The sequence below is a fragment of the Chenopodium album genome, chromosome 23, assembly GCF_948465745.1.
Source record: "Chenopodium album chromosome 23, dcCheAlbu1.1, whole genome shotgun sequence".
NCBI classification, from domain to species: Eukaryota; Viridiplantae; Streptophyta; class Magnoliopsida; order Caryophyllales; family Amaranthaceae; genus Chenopodium; species Chenopodium album.
The window spans coordinates 27,942,764-27,963,069 of record NC_137856.1 but is presented as its reverse complement, the minus strand read 5'-3'; the positions used below and the strand labels follow the sequence as shown (position 1 = coordinate 27,963,069).

Genomic DNA, 20,306 nt, shown 5'->3' with positions numbered 1-20,306 from the left:
TTCTTCAGGTAAACCCTTCACCTGATTTCATTTAAACAACTCATTTTTGTAACGGAACCACCTTCTTCTCTCTTTCTACATTTAATACTCTTCCCTTTTTCTTTAATTATTACACTATTATTATTTAATTTAATTCATCCTCCTTCTTCAGGTAGTATTGATTTTTATAGTTTGACTCCTAAACAAGATTAAACAACTGCCCCATCTTTACTTAATCAATTTTAACCGACACAACCTTTTTAGTTTTAAATTTTTAAAGCTCGTTTCATTATCATTATCACAACTTATGACTGACTATCTATTATACATTCAGGTGTACCATTATTAGACTATTTAGATGCCACTTAACTCTAAACTTATAACTTTTGTCGAGTTTAGTATTTTAATCTCATTACATTATCGCAAAACTACAAAAGCGTCTATTTTACATTTGAGTGTTTTAATACTCGATTAATTAAGTGTTACTTAATTCTAGGTACACCCGCGCGTGTATAATGGAATGTGAACCAGAGGACTTGTCTAGCAATCATTTTCATGAACAGAGAATTGAGATCTCAATATCTTTTTCTTTTTTTCTCTTTTGATTTTCAGAAGAGAAGAGAGGAGAGAGAAAGGAGGAAGCTTCCATTTTTCATGCTTCTCTTTTACTATATGCAATTGCAAACTTAAGAAGAAGGCAGGGGCAATAAAGGGGAGGAAGTACAATCACTTTCTCTCTCTACTCAACCTACCATTGATTACTCTTTTGCCTTCTTCTTTAAACCTTCTTCCAACAACAACCTAGTTCACCACCACCTCATCACATTCACAATTTTTACAATTTTTCTTTCCAACAGCTACTAACCCTTTTCATTTTTCTCATTATTTCTGGGTTTTCCCACTTTTTTTTAGTTCAGATTTCAATTACCCATTTCATAATTTCAAGAATTTTGCAATTTTTCATTGATTTTTGATCAATGGGAGTGATTTTGGCATCTGGGTGTTTGTTAAATTTCAGAATGATTGTTGTTTTGTTGCAGTAGTAGATCCAGAATTTGAGTTTTGTTCATATTAGGAGGGGCTGAATTCTGATAAAAAGGTATAATATGTTCAGAATTTTGCTTTAGTATTTTGCAATTTGTCTTGTGTTTACATTATTTATGAGTGAGGTTAAATTATTTAGCTAAGATTTTGTTTGTTCTTATGCTATATTTGTCCTATTGTTTGTCACATTTTTTGGTAATCAAATTATGTAGATTTTCAGGTTGAGGTTTATGTGAATGTAGAACTTTGCATTTATTGTGGGAGATTACGAAAAGGATAAGTTTTGGTCTTATATGTTTTTGTTTTTGTTATGAAAAATGACTTGAATTATGGGATGTCAAATTGTCAACTGTCATATAGAACTATAGAAGTGTGCAACTATACATTTAGGCTTGTATTGCTGGGTTTCCAATTATACTGTTGTTGTGTTGTAGGACATTATACAAAATTTTCGACTTAAATGGCGTCTGAACTCAATGCTGGAATGTCTAAGAAAGTTGCTGGTGTGAGGTTGTGGGAATTAATAGGAGTAACCATTGGCGCTTTGATTGTAATTATCCTTTCGATATTGCTCTATCTGTGCCTTACTGCTAGGAAGAAATCTCGAAGGGCTAACACCAGTTTACCTCTTACCCAAATTCCTTCGATTTCAAAAGAAATTCGTGAAATTAGAGTGGACCATGTTTCCCAAAATGTGTATGGCAGTTATCCTGATGGTGTTGTAGAAAAATTGAAAGAGAAGGATTCAGACAGGCTTTTAGTTCATCCAAGTGTCGAAAAAATCAAAACAGAAGAGAATGGAAAGCATTCAGGCTCTTTTACACGCTTCGAAAATGATAGTGTTGGGTCTCCAATGGGGGATAAGCCTTCTTCACATCCAATAAGCGCTCCTTCTCCACTGTCTGGACTTCCTGAAATATCTCGTCTTGGTTGGGGTCACTGGTTTACGCTAAGAGACCTTGAAGTTGCAACAGACCGCTTTTCCAAACAGAATGTCATTGGTGAGGGAGGATATGGCATTGTTTACCAGGGTGAGCTTATTAATGGGACCCCGGTTGCAATAAAGAGGCTTCTTAACAACCTGTAGGTGAAAAAAACAGCTTACTTTCATTACTTGTTGAGTTTATGTTAGATTTGTTTCTATGACATCATGGACTGCAAGATGATTATGTAATGATTTTGATAATTGAATTGCAGTGGACAAGCAGAGAAGGAATTCAGGGTAGAAGTGGAGGCTATTGGACATGTTCGACATAAAAACTTAGTTCGACTTCTTGGATACTGCATTGAAGGAACTCACAGGTAAATGCTTTTGCTTTTGCTGTAGATTTAAAAGCAAAACCTTCACTCATAAATGATTTAGAGAGATGTAAATGATAAAAATGCTTAGTTAAGCCATTGTATGCCCTATTTTGGAAATAATGTTATTCCAGTAGCAGGATATTCCAATTTAGTACCTAAATTAAACTAGTGTATTAGATGATTTTTTCTACATTAATTGGTTGAGTTCATTGTAGACAGGACATGTCTTAGATGTGCTGACTAATACAAAATGAAAATGTTATGCAGGTTATTGGTTTATGAGTATGTCAATAATGGAAATTTGGAACAATGGCTTCATGGTGCAATGCGCCAATATGGAAATCTTACTTGGGAAGCTCGCATGAAGGTTCTTATTGGCACTGCTAAGGCGTAAGTTGTTTATAAATGAAAACTTCAAGTCATTATGAAGTGCAAAGTTCATGTATTTGAGATTACTAATACTAATATTCATTACAGCCTTGCTTACTTGCATGAAGCCATTGAACCTAAGGTTGTGCATCGAGATATCAAGTCAAGTAACATACTAATAGATGACGAGTTCAATGCAAAGGTGTCTGATTTTGGCTTGGCAAAGCTGTTGGGTGCTGGAAAAACTCACATTGCTACTAGAGTTATGGGCACATTTGGGTGAGAGCTTTTTTGTTTTTTTAACTTCTAGTTGATCCTCTGCTCCCTTATTGTGCCCAAATTTTCTCACGTCTATATTTACCATATAACCATTTCACTATTGAAATAAAAGATTACAAGATAAATAAGAAGACGACGTATATACTCGATGAATAACTGTATTGTATCTTGCTTTTTTGCTATTTTGCAGGTATGTGGCTCCAGAATATGCCAATAGTGGCCTTCTAAACGAGAAAAGTGATGTCTACAGTTTTGGGGTTGTTCTCTTGGAATCTATTACTGGAAGGGACCCTGTAGATTACGCTCGTCCCCAGAACGAGGTAAAGCCTATCAAAATTTTACTAGATTTGTTATATGAAAAACTCAAAAATAAGACACTTAAATGTTGTATAGTTCAAATTTGAGGGAGAATGATAGAATATTGTGTTCTAGAATCATATGCAACTAGTACACGTTTACACTATACTTCATATTAAACTACACTAAAGCCATTGTTTTTGTTTCTTTTTTAGTTAGACTTCCAGCTAAAGCTTTTTTTTTAAAAAAATAATTTGGTCTGAATCAGCATTGTAATTGGTTGATATTAGAGCAAGAGCTCAACATTAGTAATATCTGATAGCAAGTATAAATCATCGTTGTTTGGCTGTAGGTAAACCTGGTGGACTGGCTTAAAACTATGGTTGGTAACAGGCGTGCAGAAGAGGTAGTAGATCCCAACATGGACACTAGACCTTCAACGAGGGCTCTTAAGAGAGCACTTCTGACTGCATTGCGGTGTGTAGATCCAGATTCTGAAAAGCGGCCCAGGATGGGTCAAGTTGCTCGAATGCTTGAGTCCGAGGAATATCCTGTTCCTCGTGAGGTATATTATCCTTAAACTAGCCTTATCAATAGATTATCGGCTCTGTTAACTTTTTAACAACGTCAAAATGTTCAGCTGCAAAATTTGAAGGTTTTAGCTGTAAACTAGATGTACCCCCGTCTTATGCATCAAACACTTCAATTCGAATCATTACATTTATACACGGATTTCTCATAATTCTTCCCATCGGCTCTACTTAAACATGGATAGCGTTAATTATCACAAACTAGCATACTAAAATGAGAACATTTTACTTGTTCCAATCCTTGTGTATAAGAAAGAAAGAATCATTTCTGGTACAAAGGCAGTAAAAAGGCATATTTTTTGGATTTGCAGGATCGGAGGCATCGAAGAGCTCATCCTGGAGAGGCTGAATCTCCAAGGCTTAGTTTGAACGCAATCTAAAAAACAGTAAAGCCTAAGTGGACAAGAAACATTCTTAACATGTGAGAAGCCAAAAGTTAGCAGATGAAACCGCATGCTTCAAACAGTCGAAGTATGTGTGTGATAGTGCTGAGATTGAGTGCTAAAAGTTGAATCCGCGTATATATATAGTAATATTGGCCTTCGGCCACCCCCCTCCTCCTTGTCCTTTTTTTTTTTTTTTTTGTGGGTTTTACGGAGTACTTTTTTCATTATTTTTGGTGCAACGAGTACTATGTATTGTAGTAGATATGGTTTGTATAAGTAGTCTTGGGCATTTTCTGTTATGCCTAAGCAATCAGAACTGTTTTGTACAGGCCTTTTTAGGCTAGAGGAGTTGTTGATATACTTGAGAGAATATTTGATGGAGATAATATAGAGAAGATATGGGATTGTTAATATTTAGATGAGGTGTTTGAACATCAATTAACATGTGTTTTATTTTCTAATTTCAATCATTTTTTATAAAAAAAATTGGTAGAACAGAACAATCCAAGTTGATCAGTTAGGTGAGTAAAGAAAGAGTTCATTAGAATATATTTTTCTGCAGTTGAGCAGCTGTTTTCCCTTGTATAAAATGCTAATGAGATCTATGAGAATATGACATTTAGAAATCTTGCTTGCTATGCTGACAATCAAAACATATTGTACAACATTAACCCTGATGAGCTAGGTACTGTGGATGCATTTTGTGAGATCCGCCCCTATGTACAATATGGTAGAGACGGTGGGTATAATTTCACGGATTTGGTATTGCACTTACCCTAGTTGGAGCGGGTATGGTATGAATTTTAATGGGTAGTAGGCAGGTATGGATATTAAAAGCCATATCATGAATAGTGGATAAGTGTGATTTGAAATCAAACTTGCTCGATATTTACTTGCCCCATCTTGCATCCAGCCGATTGTGCCATATCCACTACTTGGTTGATCATCACCTTGTATCCAAAACTATCTAATATTATCCCTAATTTTTTTTTATTAGTTGTTACATATCTTTGTTTAGATACCATTCACAAATCCACTTTAATGATATCTTTATAAACAAATTAAAATAAAAAATAGTAATGTGAGGGTTTGTTGAATTTGTCTTGATGTGTATTTTTTTCAAACTTTATTAGTTTTTAATATTGATAATCTAAATTACTAGCCATTGATTTAATGCATTAGCAAATATGACTACAAAAAATTGGAAGTAACTAATGTAAAATAAAGGAAATATACAACTCAACTACACAATGTTAATGCTTGATTTTAGGGGGAAAGGTAAAGAAATATCTATTCTCAAGCACAAATAAATGGTGAGGATCAAGCTTTTGCTCTCAAAATTACAAGATGAGTTACCTACCAGTTTTACCAAATTCGATTAAGTTAGATTTACATAGGGTTGCGAAACAAATAAGGATGTAATTTTTTACCAACATATATGGATGTTGAATATGTATCCATTGCAAATGTAGATAGATAACGGGTAAAAAAAAAATATAGAATTAAAAATGTTTTTTTCTTTTCGAAAAAAAAGCTAGAAGTACCATAAATCAAGAGGTGGACAAATTGTCCGTAAGTACACAATAGAATTAACAATTTGAAGTTAAAAAAACAGTAGCCTAACCAATTCACAAAAACTAGAATTTGCACACAAAATATATATATATATATATATATATATATATATATATATATATATATATATATATATATATATATATATATAAATAAAATAATCCGCTTAAGCTTGACAATTGAGTGAATTGACAAATCCACAAATGCATAAAGGGGACATGTGAGTGCATTATCATCCCAACTTTGAAATGGGAAGGCTTCGTTCTGTCAAAATTTGAAGGATTCAACTCAATTTGGGGTAGTGGCCACTGGCCAGTGGGGTTGGTTTTATCTTGCCTCAGAAAAACATGTTTTGCTTTATTTAATAGAACAATTGTAGCTTTAATTTGATGATTTTGACAGTATTTTTGCAATGTATTAGGGTAGTGTGAGCTCTGCAAAGTCGCAATCGTTTAATCATAATTTTTTTACAGATCAAAAGCTATTTTTTCAAAAGGAACATAGACATATTCGCTTTGCGAAAAAAGAGGGAACAAAGGAATGGCTAAGAAGAGAAATGACCCCCTTCAACAAACATAACATGAGGAAACACTACCTAAAAGTGGAGGATTTTTAAGTTGTAGGAACAATATTCTATGCATTACAGACTTACAGGTTACAGCAGCTTACAAGAATCAATTTTAACAGAATACATCTCACTATTGTTGAATCACATATGAAAGAAATCAATGTAATATACTTGTACAAATTTCTCATTTCCTTGGCAAGCGGGGATTTTATGCATGAGCAGTTTCATTAGCCCTTAACAAAGGTTGAAGAGCTTTGACAACTATGCTCATATTTGGACGAAAATCGGATTCATACTGCACGCAGAGAGCAGCTACAGCGGCCATCTGGGTTCAACAATAGTGAGCAAGAGAGATTTCAAGTTTAGCTCATAATTGTAAGAGTCCAACAATAGTAAGCTAGGTTTTGATTTTTGTCGCAAGTTATATGATATGTGAAGTACAATACATTACCTTAGCAATAGCCTTGGGAGGATAATCTGATCCTAGTCTTGGATCAACACATTGCTTTACCTTATCTTCGCTAAGTTTTGGAGTTGCCTGGAAGAAGAAAAGACTAGGAGTGAGATAACATGAAAACCCATAACAATAATAAAGGGATAAAGAAATCAAAATATTACCCATGTCACAAGACTCTGTTGTCCACGAGGTAAAGTATGGTCTACAGGTTTGCGCCCTGTTAAGAGCTCCAAGAGAACAACGCCAAAGCTATAAACATCACTCTTTGAGCTTAATTGTCCCGTCATAGCATATCTAATAAGAGAGGTAAAGAAAATACTGTTACTTCAAGTACCGATAACAAGGGGGTAAATGTAATATAACAAAAATAGAGTGGAGCACCCGCTTTGACACAAGTGAATAATTTGAATAGCAAGACAGAAACTTTCCTAGATAAACCCATATTAATAATCAATTCCATTCAAGTACCCGTGTCGGATACTTGATACTCTATAATGAAAATGGATAGTAAATTTTCATAAGCTGTCCAAATTTGACACTGGCTTGGTAACTACCTCATATCCGACTAAAGTAGTTGAATCTAACATCTGATAGAACATCACGATTATACACACAACAGCCTGGCTACTTTTAGCGACAGCTTACAGAACTTAGCTTAGTGAATTGCTCTTGATTACTACTGTTAACAACAGGCAAGATAGGATTCTGAATATTGAAACACAATGAGACTTACTCTGGAGCATGGTATCCAAAAGTTCCAAGAACACGCGTGGAATGTAAACGCGCTGCCATATCGGGAGCTTGATTCGATAAATCAAAATCAGCAATTTTTGCAACATCATCGTCAAATAAAAGAACATTGCTGGACTTAATATCACGATGTATAATATGGGGCTGAGCTTTCTCATGCAAATACTCAAGACCTTTGGCTGCCCCGACAGCAATTTTTACTCTTTGTGCCCATGAGAGGACAGGACCGGGCTGTGCTCCTTTGACACCTTTCCTTCCTATATACAAAAACACCATTCCATTAGTTAGTGATCATCACAAAGATATAAGCAACAGAACATCATGCCTCCACAGGAATTCCACAAACATCTCAGCTGAAAAGTCAGAAGCCAATAAGGCCTTTTTGTCTCTCTCTTTTTTTTTTCAGAAAAAAATTATTTTATTGTATTTGTTTGTTATTATTATTTTTTTTTCTCTAGGGGAAAGGCATTACAAAGAAAAATTAGTAAAGGTGGACTTCCAATTTCCTGACTGCCCTTTCTTTCATGCCAGTCAATAAGTATAATTTAACATGTAAATGAAATAATGAACAAGAATAAAAATCCACATTGCCCTTTCTTCATGTCAGTTACGGTCTTACGGAGTAATAAGCAATTGAAGTCAAAGGTGGACCTGATTAGTCAATAAACAATTGCAACAATTGCATGATCCTGAATAACATATTATTAAATATTATTTTTCAGATGCAGACAAGGATGATATCTCCGGCATCACAAGGACTCCTGCGCTAGAAAGTAGGATCACTGTCTACTACATAATATAATTCTGTTTTACCACCAATGTCAACTTTAATAATATAAAATTCACAAAATCAATAATTAGGGCATCTCAAAAACCACTATTAGTCTGTGTAAGGTTAGAAGGTTCCTGGGTTATAAAGCAGCCTACTATAAGACTGATTATAGACAAATCACATGACTCTACTACTAATAAAGTACTCCGTAACAAGCAATTCTGCTTTCTTTTTTTTTAATTTACACAATGTTCAGTTATCTTCATTAGTATTACTTCTAGTTGCTATGGTAGCATGCATAATCTGAATTCTGAACTGCTTTAAACTGTTGCTTCACAGTGAGAAATAGTAAAGAGGAAGTTTATGAAACAGTATCTATTGTTCCAAATGTCAAAACATAATCTGCAGCACTAAAATGTATCCTGTATTAAGCAACTTAAAAGCTCAAAGAATTAATTACATTGTGACTAGTCTTTTCCTAATATATTAATGGATGCAGTAGATAGAATAATAGGACAAAGCTTGGAGGCTGTTTGAGAGGTGATAGCAAAATTGGAACTACACATAATAAAGCAGTTAACTACAACTTACCATGAAGAATATCATGCAGAGAACCATTTGCAGCATACTCATATGCAAGGACCCGAAAGTTGCCATCAAGACAATAGCCAACAAGCTCAAGCACATTTTCATGTTTAAGTCTTGAGACCATAGACACCTGTAAGGCGTGTATCAGAATGTTATTTAGCTTGATAGAACACCAAAATTGCCTAGGAATTAATAACGCTTGCCGCTGAGGGCATTACCTGTCCTAAAAACTCTTGGTCAGGTTGTTTACAGGAATCTAATTTTTTTAAGGCAGCAGCCTGTCCACTTCTTAGTGTACCAAAATACACTCTTCCATAAGATCCCTCACCAATCAAAGCTTTTGTTCCAAAATTATCTGTAACTTCTTTCAATTCATCTACGGTAATGGGAGAAACCGCAGGAGGCTGAAAATTTACGGTTTGTGTATCCTTTGGTTTGTCTTCTCTTGCTGGATATGCTGCATGATTGCCTGAAAAACATATCCATTTCAGTCAACCATTTCTATGTCCAACCTAAAGGTAGATTGTACAGAGTCATGAATGACGGCCAATTTACATGTGTCCTCCTAATATATTTATACAGAAAGTTCAAGAAATCATAACAAATCATATGATTAATTAACATGAAATTATATATAGTATTCATTTGTTCAATAAGACAATGATGAATCTAAATTTTACAGAACAACTAATTAACACGAAATTATATATAGTATTCATTTGTTCAATAAGACAATGATGAATCTAAACTTTACAGAACAACAAAGTTTTTGTTAATAATACTCCGCAAATAAACGGGGCGCCTCTATATACATAGATATTCAATAAACCCTTACCAGCTGGATTATTTGTCATGTATGCCCCATTATCACCTCCTCTCTGATAATCATCATCTCCACAGCAGCCGAAACAGCTCATGTTGCTACTGAAGATGCCGTATACTAAGTACACGATGGATTTCACTAACTGCATTATGCAAAGACAATTCCAACCAGAAAACAATAATCAATGTTATAAAAACCGAAAATTAAATAATAAAAAAGGCACATTCAACAAAACAAATTAGAAACCAGAATCCAGCTTCTACAATCACAGGTTAGATTAAATACATCAAAATGCAATTTCAACAAAAAGAAAATAGTGACTGAAGTATAATAAGCTAATAAGAACACACATTAAACTTTAATCGAATAGACGAATAATAATAACACCGATCAACGCGTGATTTTTAACCATGCTTATAGTTAACTTACAGCTGCATACATCAGATTCGCAAATAATTTAAATTTCCACCGAAAAAAGGGTGTAGCATAAGTTAGCCCATGAATTATTGTGATCCAAAAAATAAACCCAGAATCAAAATTAAAACCCAATATCTGTATTAGATCGTAGATATACAATCATGAATTGATCACAAATACCCAGAAAAAAAATGCAAAAAAGAAAAGAAATTCAAGAACTTGCTCAACAAATCAATTAGCAATTACTACCACAATTAATCAAACAAACACAAAATCAAGCTCAAATTATCAACCCAAGTAACTCCACACATCAAATTAATGGAAAATTACAGAATTAAGATAAAAACTACTTCAGATCAGTAACACTTCAGCTCAAAATTAAAGTGAAAAAAGTAATGTAAATTCAAAAATAAAACATACCCAGAAAAATTGATGAAGAATCAAGTGGTTAAAGTAGAATGATCTAAGAAAATCAGTAAAAATGGGGGAATTAAATGAAGAAATTAACAGGGTTTTGAAGGGTGTGCTTGAGTTAGCAAAAAGTAGGAAGGGTAAGAAAGAAAGAAAGCGAGTGAGCGAAAGTTGCGGGTAAGAAGAAAGAGAAACGCGTAGGTTGAGGAAGAATTTAGCAGCAAAAGTAAAGAAAAAAGAAGATTATGCAACAACAAATTTTAGAATTTTCTTGGAAAAAATTAAGAGAGAAATGAATTGAGTTGAATGATTTTGGAATGGATTTGGTCTGGTTTTATTAATCTGACCACTAACTACCACCTCCAAGGCTCAGGTCCCCCACTTTTGACCTTTATGGTATGTTCACAACAAGTGATTGATTAGATGCCGCATACGCATACTCGTATTTGTCGCCACACTTTTTTTTACTTCGTACCATGCAATTGGTTGTACCTTACTTTATGTACTACGGAGTATGAGTTACTGTATCATATTTGGCCACTTGAACAAAAATTAGTCGGTTATATGTTTCGCTCATTTTGCTAAATTTTACTTGCTTGCACAAAGTGAACAAAATCTTCAAGTAATGGGTAATACAAGTAAGAGCAAGTTTGCGCATTTGTGTGTAATTAAACTTGACAATTGATTGTATGGCAAGACTAATTTTATCTTAAGGTGAAGTTTTTTTTTGGAACGAGAAGGGCGCTGACCATACTTCAACAGTTCAACCCTTACGTTTTTTTTGGTCCGGTATATACGTGTTAGACACTTTGGGAGTGAGGGGAGCAGGGTAAGGGATCCCCACCCTCAAAGTATCTTTAGTGGGAATTTTAAATCCTTAATCTTAAGTTTGAAAGGTGCAATCTTTAATTTTTTTGGTAAAGATGATTGATGGTCATTCATTCTTACAGTTTACATGAAATTGTATTTATTAGATAGTCCCCAACTATAAAAATTGTAAAAGTAGCATACTAATCCATCAATATTTTACCTCCTTATTTAGAGAAAATGACATAACTATTACAATCAAAACCATAACTATTTTGCATATCGAGCATAACTCACACTCCACCGCTTCAAATATGACCATATGAAAAATTTAAAGGTGTGAGCTATGCTTAAACTCATGTGAGCCTGTGAGGAGGCATGATAAAGTATAAAACATATTCTTAAACTTCAAACCATCAGATTTAGACGTTAAGTTTTTGGTTAAGATGATCCGTTAACATAATATATTCCGTATAATGCTACTTTATGATGTTTTCCAACCCACAAAGATACTGCTAGTATTATTATTAAGGTAATGAAAGTATAGTGTGCATCAATACAAAACTAGTCCATCTATGCATCATTGTTGGCAGACTTGGCAGTTGGCGAGCCCCACAACACCAACGCCAAAGTCGAGACCAAAATTCCCAAAGAAGGAAATCATTGTATGAATAAAGGTGCATTATTGGCCAACGCATCTACTCATTCGACTTTGTGTCTATTCACTTAGCAAATAATGAGGTATCAAGGTGTCAAACGTCTACGATAGTCAATACTAGATTTAAAACATACGCGATACTTTATAGGGTATGTACAACATGAACTATAAAATACTTGTACTCATGTAGTATACAATGCCATTGATTTCTTCATAATCTTGCTTGTTAAATTAGTAGATTAGATTGTACAAATATATTGGGTATATGGATCTTACTTTAAACCGTAATTTGATCTCTTCACAATGGGTTAGCTAGTTATATTTCCATTAATGAAGAGAAAGCTATATGGGCTTAATTTACAATAATCACCCTTAATAGCACATTGGAAAGTTTTCAAATTTCTTTATACTAAGGGAGTACGTTAACCCGCGCAATGCGCGCATCACGGCATCATAGTTAGTCATATCTAGAAGCTCTTTCAATTTGGCCTTCAAATCATAAATTTAGTTAAATTAACAATAAGAGAAAATATGTAAACATGTTTAGGTGGTATAAATGTCCAAGTCAACTAACATTATTACATTAATGAAAGCATAAAAGTACATAAATATTTTAGAGGGTATAATTGTCCAAACACTATTCATTAAAAATAACTTGTACATATTAATGAGGGTATATATGTAAATATACATTTTGAAGGGTATAATTGGCATTACACTATTCATAAGAGTAATTTTGTACTTTTTATAAGGTAGGGATATATATATACTCTCTTCTTTTTATCAAAGCTCTGTTTAATTATTGTACGCTTTTGTTTTTGGGAAAACTAGTTTAATTTAGTGCGTTGCATGACAGGCAAAAGTCGTATCACCTTATTAAAACTAATTCCTAACTCCTCTAACTATGCAGATAGGAAAGAAGGGTCGAACCATAGGGAAACAAGTCAATTTATTCCTAATTAATTAAAAGTAATCTAAATTATTAAGTAATCAATTTGTTATTATTAAGGGAAACTAAACTAAAAAGATTAAGAATAGGGAAAATCAATGAATAAAAGACCTAGGGAATAGGTTCACCAATAAATGATACTCCAGGGTAAAACATAACAATCAATCATCAATGCATCAATTAATCAGATCATAAAGGACTTTCGCTACTGCAAACACCTAAAAATGTCTCCCGAAACCAAACTCGATGATGAACAATCTTTCACCGCCATTATTGGTCGGGTTCAGTATTTAATCCCGAGAGTGCTTAAAAATTTATATTCGATTAAATTCAGTTCATAAAATAGTCAACGGATCGGTCTTAATTTTTAGTTAAAGCATAGTTCATTTTTTATTTTGGCCCAAACCTTCTGATTCATTTTTCATTTTTTTATTATTTTAGCCCAATTAATAAATAATAAACCTGAGATAGCCCGAAAATGTGAATCGTCACTTAAAAAGGCTGAACGTAATTAGGGCAAAAATGTATTTGGATGGAAAAAGGGATACAGAGTCCGCCGCGTCACGACAAACTATGCCGCGTCACCGGACATATTGCCGCACCACGGCATTATTCCCCGTAACACGGTGCCAGTGCCGTGACACGGGACAACTTCGTGTCTTTTTCGCGTAAACCTTTCACGCGTTTAACTCTCGTAGGTCAAATATTTCCCAAGTCACTCCAGAGTATCCCGCGTCACACAAGTTTCTCCCGTGTCATGGGATTTTGTGCCGTGTCACGGCATTATTTGCTTTGTCGCGGCAGTGTTTTTAGGGTTTTTATCCTTTTTAGGGTTTCGTGTATTCCCTCCACTCATTTTTCCTATAAATACCCCCTCATTTTTGATGGACGGGGCATCAATTAATTCTCTCATTCTCTCTTCTACACTCTAGCTTAAACACTAGCCTACCCGCCCTATTCTTTCAAAACACCTACGTTAAGAACTCCAAGGAGTCCGTACTTTACCCGAGGTTCTATCCTTAAACCAAGGCGTGAAAGGTAGAACTGTTTGAGGGTTTAGCCCCAAATCAACTCTATTTGATTTAATTTTAATTGTTGTTTTATTAATTTTCCTTGAAGATACTAACGCGTTTATTGTTTTTATAGTTGCAAGCAAGCAAAATCAAAGTAAGAAATTATGTTCCTTTTATTTCTATTATTTTTCTAACGATTTTTATTGTTGGATTTATTGCTAAATTGCTTCCAATGTTAATGTATATTGTATTATTATTTATGATCACCATATTACATTTTAAAGGGAATATGTAAATGAATATCACGACTAATAAGATAATTTGGACAACCGGTTTAAGTTCCTTTAATCTTGTTATTTTAATAAAGTGATCACGATATTATAGAATTATGTGTGCATTAATATTCAACCATTTTAGCATAATAATAGTTTGGAGCAAATTGAATCTTTGTTTGCATGCCTTTGAGATCGCAAAAATCACTTCCTCACAATAAGAATCAAGTAGAGGCCAATAAGGGCGAATGTGACTACATGACTCACTTCGTATCATCATCCCCGATCCTCCTTTTGTGGTTCCGAACCATATGGAGTTAGTAATCTCATGGATTATGAATGGGGTGTAACCTTCACGGGTCAATCGTTGTGGCCTTTGTTGTCCCTTAATCGTGGTTTCCTTTTATGATCCGTGAACGGTTTACAAGTTCCTTAAAAAACTTGTTGGCGGCTCCCTACTTTCCTTGTCCCTAATCGTAACGTCAATTCCCACTTCCTATGAGTGCCAAGCGGCATATTTCACACATGCTTTGACGTAGGTGACAGGCTAAAGTCGTATCACCTAATCAAAATTACTACCTAAATCCTCTAACTAAAGTAGATAGGGAAGTAGGGTCGAATCCACAGGGAAACTGGTCTTTTTACTCCTAATTAATTAATATAGTCTAAATTGTTAGAGTAACCAATTTGTTGTATATAATGTGAAACTATTCTACGGAGATCAAGTTCAGGGAGAAAATCAATAATAAGAAGGCCTAGGGTCATGGGTTCACCAATAATTAATATTCCGGGATAAAACATAATAATCAATCAATCAACATTGCATAAATAACATGATTAACAGGCTCTCGCAATTTATTAACCAACATAGATCTAACAGGCTCTCGCAATTACTAGATCTAAGTTCCTATTGAAAATAGCCTTTAATATCAAATTAACATCTGCTCGATTCATCAATTCAATATTGCTAAACATTCACAATCAAATTACATCTGCTCGATTCATAATCCAATTGCAAAGAATTAAAACAATTCAATAAGACATTACCATGCAAAGTCAATAATCAACAATAACAAATTATCCCTTCATATTAATTATGGATTCCCTTAAACCCTAGAAATAAACTACTCGGACATAATTAAATCTAAAACATGCATAATAATAAAGTAAGCCATAAGGGAAATTGAAAGGAAGAAATTACTAAAATTAATTGAAATAGAAATCGTACCAAGACGGCGAAATTACAAAGTAATCGAGATCAAAAGTAGGTAGAGAGAAAAATCTAGAGAGAGAAAATATTAAGTAGAGAGAGAAAGTGAAAAGGAAAGAGTAAGTAAAAATTACAATCCTAAACGTACTTAAACGAAAATAATTAACAACTCCTAATTAAAACTAAGTGCCTCGACAAAACAAGCTTCTCCAGAAACACGTGCCCGATCGGGCGCGCCTTTTGCTCGTAGCCCTCTGTTGCGCACCTCGCCCGATCGTGCTAAGCATCGCACGATCGGGCGCGCCTAGCACGTTGGCCCTATGATGCCTTGCCTTGCCCGATCGGGGCTATGCTTGCCCGATCGGGCCCTTGTGGCTCCACAAGGTTTTGGACTTGTGATTGGGCTCGACTCCTCGGCCCAATCCGGATTTCTCCTTCGGGTCTTGAACACTCGGTCCAAACCTCGGTATTCCAAATACCGAGCCCTTAATCACCGGCTCGATGGCTCTAGCCGGACTTGGGCTTCAACGACGGTCATGCTCCTCCAATGCTCGTAGTAGCTTCATAAAATCCCGGGAAAGTGCTCCAAAGGTGCAATTCCCTACAAAACTCAAACAACACTACGAAAACACTAGAAAATGCATATTAGTAACAAAAGTGGCTCTAAGGAGCCAAAAACATTACTAATTATGACCAAGGGACGGAGGTAAAATACTATATAAAATGGACATATCAAACTCCCCCAAGCCAAACCTTTGCTTGTCCCTAAGCAAAGAGCTCCTCAATGAACAAATAAACATGCCTCACCCCATTATAAAATCAAGCACAAACGATTCAAGGAAAATCAAGCGAACATGCTTCAAAGTCAACCAATCTTATTCATCTAATCACCCTTCCTCCCCAACAATTGTCAAGTAAAGCAAACCACAAGAGCATATAGAATTCAAGACTAGTGCTCACACACTCTACTCTCATTTATGTGGCGAGTAAAAGATGTATTCCATCGCTCTCCGTCCCAACCCCTTTAATGTGAACAATGCCCTCCCAAACTCACACACTCGTGTGTTTAAAAAGACATACACTCAACCTAATAGTCGACTCGGAATATGTCAAGTCATAACTTGCATTGATAAACAACACTTTCATATTTACACAACTCTATGCACAAGGTCAAAAGGTCTTTTAAAGCTTGTAATGTAAGGTTAGGGTGAAATGGTAGGATAAAATTGGGAATATGTGAGAGAAAAGCCTTGCTAAAAGGGAGCCATATCCTAATAAACCCATGACCAAATATAATGATCACACAACTCCAACAAAACCAACTCCAACACAAATCCACCAAATATACTCTAATCAATATAAACAATCCCAATACTTACAAAATTCACTCATAAAAATATGATAATATAGACTAGAGTGAATAAACAAACTCAAACTCAAATATTTGCAATGAAACTCATTTTTTCTTTTCTTTTGATAAACCTTCACTTAGATAATTTGAACATGAAACACTTTTTTTTCATTTTTTTTTTCATTTTTTTTTCTTTTTTTTTTAGAAGTTTTCTTTTTTTCATATTTCTCACTTTTTTTTCTTCTTGAACTTCTCTTTTTTTTTCATCACACTTTTATTTTTCAAACATATACACGATAAAACTCATCAAAACAAAAGTATGATCTAGAACAAACAACTTCTCAAACCCACCCAAATTGTGCAAATAATGTGCACACTACAAACTCCCTCACCTCACTCACTAATAGCTCCCCCAAGCCAAGCTTGGGACTAGTAACCAATGGGGCAAACATGGCTTGTAATGTGGCTAAAAACAATAAAAAGTCAAGGCAACAACATGGGTAGCAAGAAGGGAACAAATGTATCTAAAAAAAATCTGAAGGCTACCTAAAGAACAAAAGTACTACCTAAATCCTCTAACTAAAGTCGTATCACCTAATCAAAAGTACTACCTAAATCCTCTAACTAAAGTAGATAGGGAAGTAGGGTCGAATCCACAGGGAAACTGGTCTTTTTACTCCTAATTAATTAATATAGTCTAAATTATTAGAGTAACCAATTTGTTGTATATAATGTGAAACTATTCTACGGAGATCAAGTTCAGGGAAGTTTGTGGGTCATCCAGTGCAGTACTAATGATCACAGGGTACAATTCATGCTCATCAAGGAAAACATATTTTAAATGAGAAGGGAGAGGTTTTAGTTCAGGTTTCTTCACCTCTGCAGGTTTTGATTCCTGAACCAAATTTACTACCTTCACACAATCATTAGGATCAAATTCCTCGGTGGCAAGAGCTCTTTCTATATCATCCACCTCCTTGCTCCATACGCTCATGTCACCTGCAGACAAATTTCCACAAAGAATTTCCTCCAAGGGGTCCCTTGCAAGAACCTGTGGTAAGCTTTCCTCACAAATATCATCCATTACATCAAGCACATCAATTAAATAACAATTTTCTTCAAGCATTGGACCTTCCAAACTTTCCCTAAATTAAAAGTGATATTATCATCGCCAACAGAAAGGGTTAGTTTACCATTTTTTACATCAATAATGGCTCCTGCAGTATGAAGAAAAGATCTACCTAATATAATGAGAATTTGTGTGTCCTCAGCCATGTCTAAAACAACAAAATCAACAGGGATACAAAATTTACCAACTCTAACAAGTACATCCTCTAAAATACCTAAGGGATATTTAACAGAACGGTCTGCCATTTACAATGTTATATTAGTAACTTTTAAATCTCCCATATTTAATTTAGCACAAACAGACGATGGCATTACACTAACAGAAGCACCTAGATCACATAATGCTTTATCAATGAAAACATTGCCAATATGACAAGGGATAGAAAAACTACCGGGATCCTTTAATTTAGGATGGGATTTATTTTGTAAAAGTGCACTACATTCCTCGGTGAATGCTACAGTTTCTACTTCATTAAAGGCCCTTTTCCTAGTCAATATGTCTTTCATGAATTTTGCATATGCAGGAACCTGAGTAATAAGTTCTGTGAAAGGAACTGTTACCTGCAAATTTTTTACTACCTCCAAAAACTTACCAAACTGCTTATCCAACTTAGTCTTCAAATGACGGTTGGGAAAAGGTAGCTTGATAACTGGTAGTGCTTCCCTACTCTTCTCCTAGGGTGCATCCTTCCCTGAGGTTGTACCCTGCAATGAAACATCAGAAATATTAGTATCAGGAATTTTACCCTGCAGCCCTGCAGGGGAAATTGGTACAACAGAATCAGGATTAGCAATATTAATTAAATCAGGTTCATCCTCTTTGGGCATTTGGGGCCCATCGTAGTGTGAACCACTCCTTAGGGTGATTGCATTGGCATGATCCGTAGGTTGAATTCCCTGCGCTGGTAAAGCTCCCTGCTGACGAGATTGAAGGGTAGAGGACAATTGTGCAATTTGGGTGTCCATGACTTTATTATGGGCTATAATAGAGTCAATCTGTTGGTCTCTACTCTCCATATGTTTTTGCATACTGGTCAGCATTGCCCTAATTTCTGATAAAGCAGGGTCAGAAGATGTAGTAGGGGGTTGTGATGGGGGTTTCTGGTTAGCATGAGGATGGTAATATTTCTGTTGTGGAGGGGGTGCTTGTTGTGGTTGTTGTGGGGGTGGAGGATTTTGAACATTAGTGCTACGGTAAGATAGGTAGGGATGGTTCCGGTAGCCAGGATTGTAGGAATTGGAGTATGGGTTATTTTGCTTGTAGGTTTGAAAAGCATTAACTTGCTCCATTGAACTCCTGCAATCTTGTTCATAATGACCTACACTTCCACAATTTTCACAAAAAGCATCATTAGCATTATTAGAAATAGCAGAAACATTAGCAACAGAATTAGGATTGTTAGTAGTAAGGTTATCTAGTTTCTGACAAATAGAAGTAAGCTGGGCTTGCAATAAAGTGACTGAATCAACATGATGCTTGCCCTTGTTAGCATAACCTCTAGCATTGCCATATTGGGAATTATGGATTGTCATATCTTCAATAACCTGACCTGCATCATCAACATTTAAATTCATAAATCTACCGCTAGCTGCGGAATCTAAAATTGTCCTAGATGCATTTCCTAAGCCATTGTAAAAAGCTTGAATCAACTGCCACTTCGCCAAATTGTGGTGGGGACACTCCCTCTGCAGATCCTTGAATCTTTCCCAAGCTTCATATAATGCTTCATCTGTCTCTTGGGCAAAATTCTGGATAGCGCTTCTCAATAAAGCTGTTTTCTCTGCAGGGTAATATTTATTATAAAAATTCAACGCAAGAGTCTCCCAGTTAGTAATACCAAGTGCAGCTCTATTCAAACCATTAAATCATAATTTAGCTTTTCCACATAAAGAAAAGGGAAAAAGAATCTCCCTGATTTGGTCCTGCGTTACCCCATTCTGCCTAATAGTATTGCAGTATTGACAGAAATCTGCAATGTGAAGATTAGGATCTTCACCCTTTGCTCCACTGAATTGCTTTCTTTCTATCATCGTTATGAACTGGGGCTTGATCTCGAACTGGACTCCCTCGAGATCGGGCGTAGGAGAAAGATGTGGAAAATCCGTCAAGGATGGTTGCGAATAATCGCTAAGCTTGCGAGGTGGAGGTGGTGGTGGTGTACCCATCTCTAGTTCTGAATCAGAAGAATGCTCCGAATCACTAGAAGTAGGTAATGGATTTCTAGGAATATTATTACTCCCAGAACCTGCTAGGATCTGCCTATAAAAATTCTTCTGTCTATGAAACGAGCGTTCGATCTCAGGATCGAAT

General features: G+C 35.3%; 2 protein-coding genes across 3 annotated transcripts; one reads left to right on the top strand and one right to left on the bottom strand.

Annotated features, from left to right (window-relative positions):
- Positions 1–529: 529 nt before the first annotated feature.
- On the top strand, positions 530–4,693 carry LOC145609660 (putative receptor-like protein kinase At5g18500). 2 transcript variants are annotated; one of them, XM_081665113.1, is made up of 8 exons: positions 530–1,078; positions 1,458–2,106; positions 2,221–2,325; positions 2,593–2,715; positions 2,803–2,973; positions 3,164–3,293; positions 3,623–3,835; positions 4,172–4,693. In XM_081665113.1, exons 2-8 carry the CDS (start codon positions 1,484–1,486, stop codon positions 4,238–4,240), a joined length of 1,434 nt encoding a protein of 477 aa, XP_081521239.1. In that variant the 5' UTR covers positions 530–1,078; positions 1,458–1,483; the 3' UTR covers positions 4,241–4,693. The 2 variants fall into 2 exon arrangements, with proteins under 2 accessions (XP_081521239.1, XP_081521238.1); XM_081665112.1 differs by lacking the exon at positions 530–1,078 and having other exon boundaries at positions 1,140–2,106.
- Positions 4,694–6,402: 1,709 nt separating this feature from the next.
- Positions 6,403–10,961, bottom strand: LOC145606827 (pto-interacting protein 1-like). Its single transcript, XM_081662666.1, has 8 exons — positions 10,617–10,961; positions 9,792–9,921; positions 9,175–9,425; positions 8,960–9,086; positions 7,580–7,853; positions 7,008–7,140; positions 6,841–6,927; positions 6,403–6,714 (listed from the first exon to the last, which is right to left on the bottom strand). The coding sequence occupies exons 2-8, from the start codon at positions 9,871–9,873 to the stop codon at positions 6,598–6,600; spliced, it is 1,071 nt and encodes a 356-aa protein (XP_081518792.1). The 5' UTR covers positions 9,874–9,921; positions 10,617–10,961; the 3' UTR covers positions 6,403–6,597.
- Between the last annotated feature and the right edge of the window lie 9,345 nt (positions 10,962–20,306).

Bases quoted from the DNA above. Each gene is read 5' to 3' on its own strand.
- LOC145609660 (XM_081665113.1), top strand. From the start codon at position 1,484: ATGGCGTCTGAACTCAATGCTGGAATGTCTAAGAAAGTTGCTGGTGTG. The intron at 2,107-2,220 runs GTAGGTGAAAAA...ATTGAATTGCAG, and splicing joins AAGAGGCTTCTTAACAACCT to TGGACAAGCAGAGAAGGAAT. The intron at 2,716-2,802 runs GTAAGTTGTTTA...TATTCATTACAG, and splicing joins CTTATTGGCACTGCTAAGGC to CCTTGCTTACTTGCATGAAG.
- LOC145606827 (XM_081662666.1), bottom strand. From the start codon at position 9,873: ATGAGCTGTTTCGGCTGCTGTGGAGATGATGATTATCAGAGAGGAGGT. The intron at 9,426-9,791 runs GTAAGGGTTTAT...TATGTTTTTCAG, and splicing joins CATGACAAATAATCCAGCTG to GCAATCATGCAGCATATCCA. The intron at 6,715-6,840 runs GTAATGTATTGT...TGTTGAACCCAG, and splicing joins CTCCCAAGGCTATTGCTAAG to ATGGCCGCTGTAGCTGCTCT.